Raw genomic sequence first — 12,933 nt, 5'->3', positions numbered from 1 at the left:
TTAAAAGAGTGATTTAGTGTTCATGATGTGCAGCTACATCTATATATTTATCAGCAGATGTTTTATTCAAATCAAACTATGGACCTTTGCAAAAAATAAAGATCATCTTATATAAAATAGTGTTACAGTTTCCATTTTATCTGTACTGTCTATAACACATTTCCTTTGGATGTGCATGAATTAATAAAGATCTATTTTCTCACAATTAGTCTTTCGTTAGAGCAGTATATCTCTAATATTATGGCCTTTTGTCCGCATTAACACACTCTGTGGTGGCCATGAAACCGCGGTGTGATGGCGCAATACGACTGTGTGCATTAGCCTGATATAAAGTGCTCAAATTTGGATTTCATTAGTGCAGTTTGTCTAGTACGAGGATGAATCCAGCTTCTTATTTGTCTGTCATTTATTGAAGCGTGAGCCTCCCCTTTATATAATGCAGCCCTGTGTAAAGTCCTTTATCTCTATGGCTCTGCTGGCAATAAGCACTGTTAATATTAAATGAAGAAACTCAGCATTTCTCCGCCACCTGTAAGGATGCGTTAAATCCTCCAACGCTGTTTTGATCTTGTGAAATACACAATTTTAGTACATTTTACAGTTCCAATCATTTTCGTGGTTTAAAGTCGTAATTTACGGGCTCAAAAACCTGCCTGGAACACAGCATTAATCTCTCAAAATGCAAAACATGATCAATAAATGATTCAAATGTTTAGACCAAGCGGCACCTCCTGCAGTTTCTCTTGAAGCCAATACGGAAGTGACTTAAACTGCAGTTCATGGACTGGCCACTAGAGACAGACTCCAGAAGGAGCAGAATCTCATTGAGCTCATGTTAAAATGCCAACTTGACCCGATTCCGAATCCTATGGGTGACGTCACGGACACTACGTCCATATTTTTTTGCAGTCTATGATTTAGACAGTCTCATTGTGTTTGCCGATGCGCTGTGGAGAGATTTATGCGTGCGCTTGAGCGCTGATTAGGCTATGTATTATATATAGGCAATTAAAGGCTAATTGTTATGATTTATGGCTTATAAATATAAATGCGTGATTAGTAGACTTGACGGCTTAAATGAACGACTACTAGTCGACTAGATAAATCTTTATTCGAGCTCTAAAAGACAGTATACATAAATGTAAATTGTAATGCGTGCATGCTATAAAATCCAATAGTTTCTCATGAAAAAAAGTGTGAAGCCCATTTTAAAGCAAAGTTTATCAACCAACAGCCATAATCTGAAAATGCACAAGTATTGAATGATTAATAAGCCTGACTATTATATTAGCTAATTGCTGCATTTTCATCCATGACCAGCTTCTAGTGCTTTTATTGATTGCACTCTCTCATACAGTCATGTGGTGGTTTGTTTACTCTGGACCATAAAACCAGATCTGAATCATGTGTTACAGCGCTTGTTCAGCGCTCTTCTGTTTATTCAGGCCATTATCAGTGCTCTAATGAGGCCATTAGCCTCTCTCTGGAGATGTGCAGTTACAGTCATGTGTCCCTTCAGCCCACAGAGATGGAGGTGGAGTCTCAGGTTCACCTGTACGGCCACACGGCGGAGGTCACGGGCCTGTTCGTCTGTAAGCCCTACAGCATCCTCATCAGTGTTAGTCGGGACGGCACCTGCATCCTGTGGGACCTCAACAGGTTTGTGCCGGACGAGATCGCTTTAGTCTTAACTAGGGATGCAACAATCCAGTTAGTCCACGGTTCAATACATACCTCGGTTTTTAACCACGGTTTTTGGTTCGGTTCGGTTCTGATGGCTTGTTACATCAGTTTTTTGTTATTCTATTCTTAAGCGACAGGAACAGCAAGAGGTTAAGGAGAAAAAATACTATTTTTTTTTTATTGCAATACTCTTTCTTTATTTTACTTAAGAGAATTGAAAAACCTTACTTAAACTTAAAACTTTACTTAAAAAAAACCCTTGTACACATTCCTAGTGTATTGTATAATATAAAATAAATGTATATAAAGATTTACACTGGCAGCTCAGAGCTGTACAGCAGCATTTAAGTATGAAATTGAATGAATAAATGTAAAAATAAAACACTACATAGACTTCACTATAAAATATACATTAATTCTTATTAAAGCTACTGTATTAGTTTTTCAGTCAAGAGCAGTGAGTGATTTTCTCTTTGTCTTTTGTTGTTTTATTAACATTAAAGGGATAGTTCACTCAAAAATGAAAATTCTGTCATCGAGAAATGAATACAGGTTTGGAACAATATTAGAGTGAGTAAATAATTACATAATTTTATAGGTGAACTGTCCCTTTAAGGACAGCGTGTTCACTATAGGCTGCGCTGCTGTCAGTTTAAGACCTGCACGCATCTAATATACAGACACACACCGATTTTACTTTCACTTTAGACATAACCGACTGTTTATGTTAACCTTGTGTGTATTTGACTGTATTAGTGCAGTAAGACGACTTAGTCCAGTAATCGCGTGTTTGACAGGCGTTTAGTGCGCGCGCTCTGAGAAGCGCATATGTACGCGAACGAAGGCTTTAAAACGCATGCAAATAATGAACTTTCCTGATCGTGAATATCTATAGTGTCCCGTGAGTATAACTCTAACGTGTGATGTGAATGTGTGTCGCGTTGTTCAGTATATTGGGATGGAGGCAAATTATAGAATTTGTAGAAAAATAGTTCATTAAATGCAAAACCGAAAAAAACCGCACAAATTCACAAGCGCGTATTGAACCGTGAATGCCGTACCGAACGGTTCAATATTATATTGAGAATTGTGGCATCCCTAGTTTTAGCCACTCATATACTCAGGGTTCATACGGTCATGAAACATTTCGAAATATCAATTCAGATCAGAACATTTTTGAAAAGTCATACAATTTTAATAATCAAAAAGCATGTCTAATTAATTGATTTCATAAAATAATTTATTATTATAATTTTTGTTTTAAATTCTCTTCTTTCTTTTTTTGTTTTTCTTCCAGAAATTTTGTGTTGTGTATTTATTTTTTTCTGGCAATCAAATTAAGGCAAAATGGTTTTAATAATAATATATTATTATTGTATTGTTGGTATGGTTATTACATTGAGACGTAGTTAAATTCTACTGTACACTAATATATTTCTGTCACAAGTTAAACTGAACTTTTATTTTGACGGGTTGCCGTGAAGATCTTTGAGTTTCTGTGTTTATGATGCAGACTACCGGCACATCCGGGAACTTAACTGTTCATTTCGTCAACGCCCCTTTTTAGGAGAAAATAAACTAGACTTCCCATAGACTTCCATACAAAATAGCGACACAAAACAACATCCGTACACAGTCGGCAGGCTTGAATAACTTAAGAAATCACTCAGATTAAACATGTCAAGTAATTATATGTCCAGCCGTCCTGCCAAGAGTGTGAACGATACATCCACAAACTTAATTTGGTAAATTTAAAAACATGTCCCTTCATTCTCCCAGCGTCAAATTGGTGTAACAAGTGAATGATTTTACTTTGTTTTTGCTAGTAAACATCTTTAAATGTATATATTATGTCTTTATATTTAGAGTACTGAGAGCACTTTTCTGTCAGGCCATAGTTAACTAGCCTGACTTAGCTTCCGATAGCATCATCCGTACTTCATTATTCAAAAACGAAGTTAAATCATTCACTGGCTTACCTGGTGACTCGATGAGGTATGAATAAATGTCCGGGTAAGACACCTCTGGCCACTGGGGGGGGTTGTTACACCAATTTGACGGTGGGAGAGTGAAGGGACATGTTTTTTAAATTGACAAAATTAAGTGTGTGGATGTATCTTTCACACTCTATGGCAGGCAGGGTGGATATATAATTACTTGACATGTTTAATTTTGGTGATTTCTTAAAGGGGTGGTTCCGTGTTTTTTTTCTAGGCTTGGTTGTGTTTATGGGGTGCAGTATAACACAGTCTTAATACTTCTTTTCGCCGTATTTTTCTTATATTTGACCTTTATTCCACACCGCTGTCTCCACTGTCCTTTGAACGGCTCGTTTGCTTCCTGCTTCTGTGAAGTCCATCCCTCCGAAAAACGCAATGGTCTTAGATTGGCTAGATGGCCAAATGTAGTTTGTAGTTCTGCAACAGCTCTCTCTCTTTCGTAATGACTGCGACGTGGCCTCGCCCACTTTGTTGTGTGTTCGCGGGGGCAGTGTTTATGTTAATAGCAGGTGTTCATGATGTCAGCAACCCGGGAAGAAGCTTGTTGTAGTCCAAACCGGCCGTTTTTGTAGGCAATAAACTGCCACAACTTTAAAAGACAATATCTCCGTTTGCATTTAACGTTCAGCGCTGTAACTTTGCAGATACTGTTTATGCTCAAGCAGCAACATTACTCACTAACTAAAGTTAAAAAAGTGAAATCGCATGCAACCACCCCTTTAAGTTATTCAAGCCTGCCGGCTGTGTACTGACGTTGTTTTGTGCCACTATTTTGTATTGAAGTCTATGGGAGTCTAGTTTATTTTCCCCTAAAAGTGGGCGTGAATCTGTTCAGAGACATTCAATGACGTTGCGCCTGTTGTGCGTATAAACACTGATAAAGTGACTCTGGAGATGAAGTTCATGCCTTCATGTCCTCACACAGTGAGGCTGAAAACACTTGTACTGCATTAATGAGACTCTAAAGAGTGTTTGTTTGTGGTTTGGTGTGTTAGGTTGTGTTACGTACAGAGTCTCACAGGTCACAAGAGTCCAGTGAATGCAGTGTCAGCCAGTGAAACCACAGGAGACATCGCCACCGTCTGTGATTCAGGCGAGTCTTTTCCTGTTACAATGACATTTGGTTGTTTGCTATGAGCCCGTTACAGTGGAAAACAAATATTACTTTGTGTGTAATGACGTTGTTGTCTCTGTTTGTGTGTAGTGGGTGGAGGAAGTGATTTGAGGCTGTGGACGATTAATGGAGATTTGATTGGTCATGTTCACTGTCGAGAGATCATCTGCTCGGTGGCGTTCTCCAATCAGCCGGAGGGAGTGTCTGTCAATGTGATCGCTGGTGGTCTGGAGAACGGTGTGGTCAGGTAAAATACACACTCTCACTGTTTTAGCTGGTTTAAGGGGTTTAGTTAATATGCTCTAAATTAAAGCAACTTTGGAAACAAGGTTGACTAGTAGACTTTGATGAAGCATAACAATTGTACAAGTATTTATGGAACAATTGAAAGGTCTTCCTGCCATGGTGATGGACTTCCTGTGTGCATTATTATATTATTATTGCACAGCCATTTTGAATGAGTTGTGTTTTAAAGGATTAGTTGACTTTTAGATAAACTTTTGCTGATAATTTACTCACCCCCATGTCATCCAAGATGTCCATGTCTTTCTTTCTGCAGTCGAAAAGAAATTAAGTTTTTTGATGAAAACTTTCCAGGATTTTTCTCCATATAATGAACTTCAATGGGCTCCAAACGGTTCAAGGTCTAAATGACAGTTTCAGTGCAGCTTCAAAGGGCTTTAAACGACAGCAGACGATGAATAAGGGTCTTATCTAGCCAAACCATCAGTTTCTGTGAGAAACCCAGCAGTATTTATGCTATTATTTTACCTTTTATCAGACAAACGTGATCATCTCTGAGCTCAGCCATAAGTTCCGCTAAGTGAGGTCAAATATGAGCCTGGTTATAGATATATCGATCGTAGATGCCTCATTCTACTGATCCGTGCAAGCGCTAATGAGGCATATACATATACATCTATATTTTGACCTCACTTAGCGGAACTTATGGCTGAGCTCAGAGATGATCACGTTCTTCTGTTAAGAGGTAAAATAATAGCATAAATACTGCTGGGTTTCTCACAGAAACTGATGGTTTGGCTAGATAAGACCCTTATTCATCGTCTGGTGTCGTTTAAAGCCCTTTGAAGCTGCACTGAAACTGTCATTTGGACCTTGAACCGTTTGGAGCCCATTGAAGTCCATTATATGGAGAACGATCCTGGAATGTTTTCATCAAAAAGCTTAATTTCTTTTTGACTGCAGAAAGAAAGACATGGACATCTTGGATGACATGGCGGTGAGTAAATTATCAGCAAAAGTTTATCTAAAAGTGAACTAATCCATTAAGACTCTTATCAGTGCTTTCCTCATCATATTTCATTCTCCTCTTCTTCTTCCTGTCTCGTCCACTCTCTCACTCTCAGGTTGTGGAGCACATGGGACCTGAAGCCAGTCAGAGAGATCACCTTCCCAAAATCCAACAGGCCTATCATAAGGTACACACTTGTACCTCATATGTGACCCAGGACCACAAAACCAGTCATAAGGGTCAATTTTATGAAATTGAGATGTATACATCATCTGAAAGCTGAATAAATAAGCTTTGTTTTTGAAAATCATGAATCTGAGGGTGCAAAAAAATCGAAATATTGAGAAAATTGCTTATAAAGTTGTCCAAATGAAGTCCTTCGCAATGCATATTACTGATAATAATACATTTTTGATATATTTATGGTAGGACATTTACAAAACATCTTCATGGAACATGATCTTTACTTAAAAGTGCAGTGTGTAAATTTGAGTGGCATCTAGTGGTGAGGTTGTGAATTGCAACCGCTCACACCTCTCTTTCGAAGTACATAGAGAAGCTACGGTGGCTGACACAGGACAAAGATGTCGTCGTCTGAGACAGCAGAGAGTAGCTAGCGCTCTGTAGAGAAGTTTGTCCCTTTAGGGCTACTGTAGAAACATGGCGGCGTCTTCACTGTAAGTGACCCGCGGTGTGTGTAGATAGAAATCATACTAAGGTAATAAAAACATAATGGCTCATTATGTCAGGTTTTTACACACCACTGAAAACATCCATCCATCCATCCATCCATCTTCTTCCGCTTATCCGGGGCCGGGTCGCGGGGGCAGCAGTCTAAGCAGAGATGCCCAGACTTCCCTCTCCACTGAAAACATAGTTATGGATATTATATTGCATTTCTGTCAATAGATCCTCATAAATATTACACAGTGCACCTTTAATATCCTAATGATTTTTGGCATAAAAGAAAAATGTATAATTTTGACCCATACAATGTATTGTTGGCTATTGCCACAAATACACCCGTGAGACGCACGACTGGTTTTGTGCTCCAGGGTCACATATGACGTCACACAGATTTGTTCTTATACCTTGAGGAGAAGCGTTACGTGCATCTATACACTACCAGAAGGAGAATTTAAGATTTTTGAAAGAGTCTCTTCTGCTCACAGAGGCTGCGTTTATTTGATCAAAAATACAGTAAAAATTGTGTAATATTCCTCCAGTGTAAATCAGCTGTTCTCTATGTGAATATATAGTGAAGTGTAATTTATTCCTGTGATCAAAGCTCAGTTTATCATCATTACTCCAGTCTTCAGTGGCTACGTTTACTTGGACACTTTTTGAATTCATTCCGACTGATGAATCCGAACGTAGTGTTTACATGGACACTAAATAAATTGATCGGGTTGATATTTCACTAGCTTCTGATTTAATCTTTTGACATGTGCACACTGCACAAATATACAGAGTTTCCTGCTGTTGTTGCACACCAACCACTCTAACAGTAAAAACGCCCATCCAGCGTCCAAAACCAGCCGACTGTGGACGAGTCTGAAACAAGGACTGCTGGGACGTTGTCCTGCTCCACTTGACAGACGATGAGTGGAAAGAGAGTTTCAGAATGGTGTTTATAAGACACTTTATTCAACAGGAAGAACTTTATTCACTCTGAGTGCCATACGTCACTGCACATGCGCAGTCCTTTCAGTTTCAGTTTTCAATCTGATCAAGTGTTTACATGTCCTCTCGATCGGATTAGAAAAGGAATAAATCACCCCTTTCAATTCCATTTTAATCAGATCTGGACAATTCATTCTGATTGACGTGGTTACATGTGACTTTTTTGTTCTGATTGTGCTACTAGTCTGGTTTATATCGACACATGATCCTTCAGAAATCATTCTCATATGATGATTTGCTGCTCAAGAAGCATTAATGATTATTATCAGTGTAATGGCTTCTTGTCCTCTTCAGCCATTTCCTTGAGGGAAAGTATTTTTGACGCTACGAACCGATATTGGCTTGAATTATAGATTTTATTGTAACAGAAAGTGAATGTTTAAAGAAAAAAACTGTGATTCCCATGTAAAACAGTGAAGTCAAATGTAGGTCAAAAAACTGTCTCCCTTCCCTCTCCCATTGCCACATCACTTCCTGTTTAAGATGGCTACCTACAGGAACTCCTCAAAATGAGCGCAATACCGGTCTTTACCACAGGAGAGGACCGAAATATAGTAACAATATAGGAAATGACAACATTAAAAGCCTTATGGGTCCTACAATCAATGTCGAAAACGATGATACATTTTATTTCTCAGGATTCTTTGATGAATAGAAAGTTTAAAAGAACAGCATTTGTGCGAAATAGAATAACATTATAAATGTCACTTTTGATCAATTTAATGCGTCCTTGATGAATAAAAAAGTATTAAATCTTTGAATGGTAGTGCAAATATGAAGCAGCACAACTGTTTTCAACACTGATAATAATCATAAATGTTTCTTGATCATAAATCATCATATTAGAATGATTTCTGAAGGATCATGTGACTAGCCTGGCTCCGCCCTCCTACGTACAATTTTCATTTTCCTTCAGTGCGTCGTCTGGGACTGTGGTATATTCGCTGGTTTTCTCCGGCCAATTTTAACCGGTCCAATCAGTGAACAGAGGGCGTGGCTAAGAGCGATGGCGTTGATGTTGTGCGCTAGTTTGAGTTGTAGTTGTAGGAGAAAGATGCGAGCGAAGCCATTCATTCTGTTGTGGCACCGCTGCCGAATATCCAGAAGTTAAAGCCGGAGCAAGAACAAACTTTTGCTGAGTTCTGTTGGTGGACATGATGTTGTGGCCCTCCTCCCAACAGGGTTCGGGAAAAGTGTGATTTTCCAGCTCGCTCCGTAAGTGTTGAAGAAGTTGGCTAAGGCGAACGTTAGCGATTGGTTATGGCAGATCCAGAGCGGCTCTTGGCAGATCCAATAGTTTTAAACTTCAACAGTGTGTATGAACGGGTGAATGTGAGGCGATGTGTAAAGCGCTTTGGATGGCCATGGCTCTGTTAAAAGCGCTATATAAATGCAGTCCATTTACCATTCAAGGAAGTTAACGCTTGCAAATGGAGAGCGGCCAGACTCTCTGTACAAATGAAATGTACGAGAGTCTGGTAAGACCAGGCTATCATGTTCAAATTCAATTCAATTCAAATTTATTTGTATAGTGCTTTTCACAATACATATCGTTTCAAAGCAGCTTCACAGAAAATGCATCTACATTACAATTTAATTGATTTGTACATGTTATGCATTTCAGAAATGCACATATACAAAGCACACAGATTAGCTAACTATCTATTATTAATCAATATAATAGCTATGGCATAGAAGTAAGAATACAGTTTGTTAATGAATAGGGATATAGATGAGCATGAGTGTGTGTTGATGCAGAGCTGCGTCATCTGAAGTCCTCGCAGGAGTTGAGTCGTCTCTTCACAGGTGATGGTCATCTGAAGTCTTTACGAGAAGCTGGATCCAGACTGGAGCTGACGGATTCTCTAGTTACCTCGGGATGGGCGTCCCGAGATAAAAACAGAACAGAAAAATAATCAGCGTAGCTGCTGTTCAAAGCATTAAGCAAAGACAATCATGTGCATTGATATAACTATAGAGTACAAGGTTAGGAGAAGCATCATGTGTATGCCTGGCTAAAGAGATGCGTCTTTAATCTAGATTTAAACTGGAGGAGGGAGTCTGAGCCCCGAACATTATTAGGAAGGCTATTCCATAGTTTAGGTGCCAAATATGAAAACGTTCTTCCTCCTTTAGTTGACTTAGATATCCTCTGTATTACCAGAAGCCCAGGCTGCGTCCCAATTCGCATACTATCCGTACTAAATAGTATTCGAAAAAAGAATTAGTATGTCCCAAATCTTAGTATGTTGAAAAAAGTATTCCAAAGATTCCCGGATGGTCGACTATTTCCGGTCAGAATCCGAAGTGCAGATCGATGCGCACTCTAACGGCTGATATTGCCCACAACCCATTGCGAGATGGACGAGGATTCGATTAGAACTACAAACACGGATAAAAAGTGTTAAAAAACTACAAACATGACGATTACGCGAGTCTGACGGTTAAGTGGAGAGGATTAGATAAAGTGGTTTGAGTGAGCAATTATCAGATATTTACGAAAAGATATTTATTCAATATTATCCACATTATATTTCACCTGCAGCAGCATTGAGAACTTTTGTAGCCTAATGATACGATGAGAGGAGTCTCTGCATTAAAGACCCACGAAAGGCAGATCAACGAGCGACTACATTTCTCTCCGATACGGTAGGAAATTAAATTTAAAGTGGGGGATTTGAACTGTGACGATGATTGACAGTTTAAACGGTGACAGGACGCACGTAACAGAGTCCGTTAAAGATGACGAAGTAGTACGTCCCAAAGCTTGCATACTCTTCTGCTACACACTCAAAAGTATGTACTTTTTCTTCACAAAAAGAGTACATACTTTTAGGACATAGTATAAGTAGGCGAATTGGGACGCAGCCCCAGAGTTTAGTGATCTTAAAGATCGTGATGGGTTATGAGGCGATAAAAGATCAGTTAACATCATGTGACACTGAAGACTGGAGTAATGATGATAAATTCAGCTTTGATCACAGGAATTAATTACACTTTACTATATATTCACATAGACAACAGCTGATATACATTAGAGTAATATTTCACTGTTTGTACTGTATTTTTGATCAAATAAATGCAGCCTTGGTGAGCAGAAGACTGGTCGTCTGTGTCCAAATGTGATCATGTGATGATCTTTCCTTCTTTATTCTCTTTCAGTCTCACATTCTCGTGTGACGGACACCACCTTTATACGGCCAACAGCGAGGGAACGGTGATCGCGTGGTGCCGGAGAGACCAGCAGCGCATGAAGCTGCCCATGTTTTACTCTTTCCTCAGCAGCTACGCTGCAGGCTGACCCCCGAGATCGGACCCTGCTGACCCAGGAAGAGGAGGAGCCAGCATGCACAAAGCCCCGCCCATGACCATCACAGTATCCGCTGATACGTCATGGGAATGCACGGCACTTTATGCTGTGCTATAAGCTGCTGTATCATAAAGAGCGGATGCGGCGTGTGTGTGGGGTCGTGAGGCAGAGCGAGCGCATTTCTTTGCGTTATCCTCGTTTGTTTTGTGTTTCGTTTGACGTAGTATTTGATGTTTGATTTTGAAAGCTGCTACAGTCTGGCCCGCCCAGACTAAACGTTTCTCCTTTCCTTCGTTTAGTCCCTCGTCTCGCCCACCCGCCGCTATCCTGAGAATACAAACTGAAGCCAAACCAGACTGAAATAATCCAAACACTAGCGTCAGGATGTTTCCCGGCGTGCCCGAGTGTCGAACTCCTGCATGAGGGACGTGGCAGAATGAATGTGTGCACGCAATGCCTTGTTCAAAACTTTACATTGAAATATTTATTCTCAAACAAGGATGAAAGCCACATCTAAACGTGTTTCTTCTTCTGCATTATAATGTGCTCTTCAGCAAGCGTCGACGGTGCCCTGCTAATATTTATTCAGTTTTTATTCCAACAACTCAACACAAACGGTTGCCAGTTAATAAGCGCATCACATTCATATTAATGCATTAAAAACATGCTTTTCTTCTCTAAACTGTTCAGTTGTGTAATGAAATCTGTTTTGCATGTCGTGAGCATTATCTCGCATCGGAAAGTTTACCTCCTGACGAATTCAAAACTACCTGATCGCTCGAAAAGGACAATTTCCCGTCCATACATTCATAATCTCACAGGAATCCAATGCTCCTGAAGTCTTAAGTGTCAGTCAGCCTTAAACGTGGAGGAAAAGTGACAGAGTTCAAGTAAACGAGTGTGTTATTTTGCTCCTGAAACATTCTGTTAATGCGACTCTCTCATTTATTTGTCTTATATGTTAGTGTTTACCAGAAAGGGAATGCTTTCTCCTTTTTGTTTTGCGTTATTTTCAGAAATATCAAACGCATGCGTCACTCCAACCTCGCAGATTGAGAACCCAGAAGGCCAGCACTTGGATGAAAGGTGGTTAGGGAGAATCGTCTGGAGCCCTCCTTTACGTTAAGTGTTTGTTTTTTGAACGTTCATGTATTGAATCCTTTCCCATGCTTGCATTACACACATATATCTCTTAATTATTGTGCACAGTATTGTCATGCTCCTCAGAAAGAGATTGGTGTTGCTGTCCTCGTGTGAGTTTGTAAAGCGAGACGTGTCACGAATGTTGAATTAACAGTGGTTTATGTCATTTAAGATTGATATGTTCACCAAGGCCTGGATGGGACATTTCTAATTTTTTTGTATTTATGAAATATGTAATAAAATGTCACCTATATATAATATATATATATATAAATATTCAAGAAATTTTGATGATGTTTGTTGCACTTGTTTCTGATGTACAATGTCACAAATAAAGGTTTTGCAGCAATGCCATAAAACCATTTTTGGTTCCCAAAAGAACCAGTTTTAGAGAACGTTTTAATAATCAAAAGAACCTTTTGCGCAATTGAAAAGCTCCGTGGATGTTAAAGGAACACGCCACTATTTTTTAAAATAGGCTCATTTTCCCTTAAACGGTTGAGTTTTACCGTTTTCGAATCCCTTCAGCCGATCTCCGGGTCTGGCGGTAGCACTTTTAGCATAGCTTAGCATAGATCATTGAATCTGATTAGACCGTTAGCATCTCGCTCAAAAATGACCAAAGAGTTTCAATATTTTTCCTATTTAAAGGGTCGTGAAACTCTAAACCATATTTTCTGAGATTTTAACAGAAGTATGTGTTTTGAACATCACAGAAGACAATGTTACCATCTGATAATTTTTAATG

General features: G+C 39.3%; 1 protein-coding gene across 4 annotated transcripts in view; it reads left to right on the top strand.

The window, feature by feature from the left end:
- The window catches only part of lyst (lysosomal trafficking regulator), a 214,279-nt gene extending 201,744 nt beyond the window's left edge, over nucleotides 1–12,535 (top strand). For all 4 annotated transcript variants that reach the window (XM_079843610.1, XM_079843609.1, XM_079843608.1 and 1 more), the window contains 5 exons: nucleotides 1,520–1,659; nucleotides 4,679–4,776; nucleotides 4,888–5,044; nucleotides 6,165–6,236; nucleotides 10,895–12,535. In XM_079843610.1, coding sequence (XP_079699736.1) covers nucleotides 1,520–1,659; nucleotides 4,679–4,776; nucleotides 4,888–5,044; nucleotides 6,165–6,236; nucleotides 10,895–11,033 — 606 coding nt within the window. In that variant the 3' untranslated portion in view covers nucleotides 11,034–12,535. The remainder of the gene's footprint in view (nucleotides 1–1,519; nucleotides 1,660–4,678; nucleotides 4,777–4,887; nucleotides 5,045–6,164; nucleotides 6,237–10,894) is intronic.
- The last annotated feature ends 398 nt before the right edge of the window (nucleotides 12,536–12,933 follow it).

The sequence above is a fragment of the Gobio gobio genome, assembly GCF_949357685.1.
Source record: "Gobio gobio genome assembly, chromosome: 18".
NCBI classification, from domain to species: Eukaryota; Metazoa; Chordata; class Actinopteri; order Cypriniformes; family Gobionidae; genus Gobio; species Gobio gobio.
The sequence above is the reverse complement of the archived record's forward strand: the minus strand, read 5'-3'. Positions and strand labels throughout refer to the sequence as shown.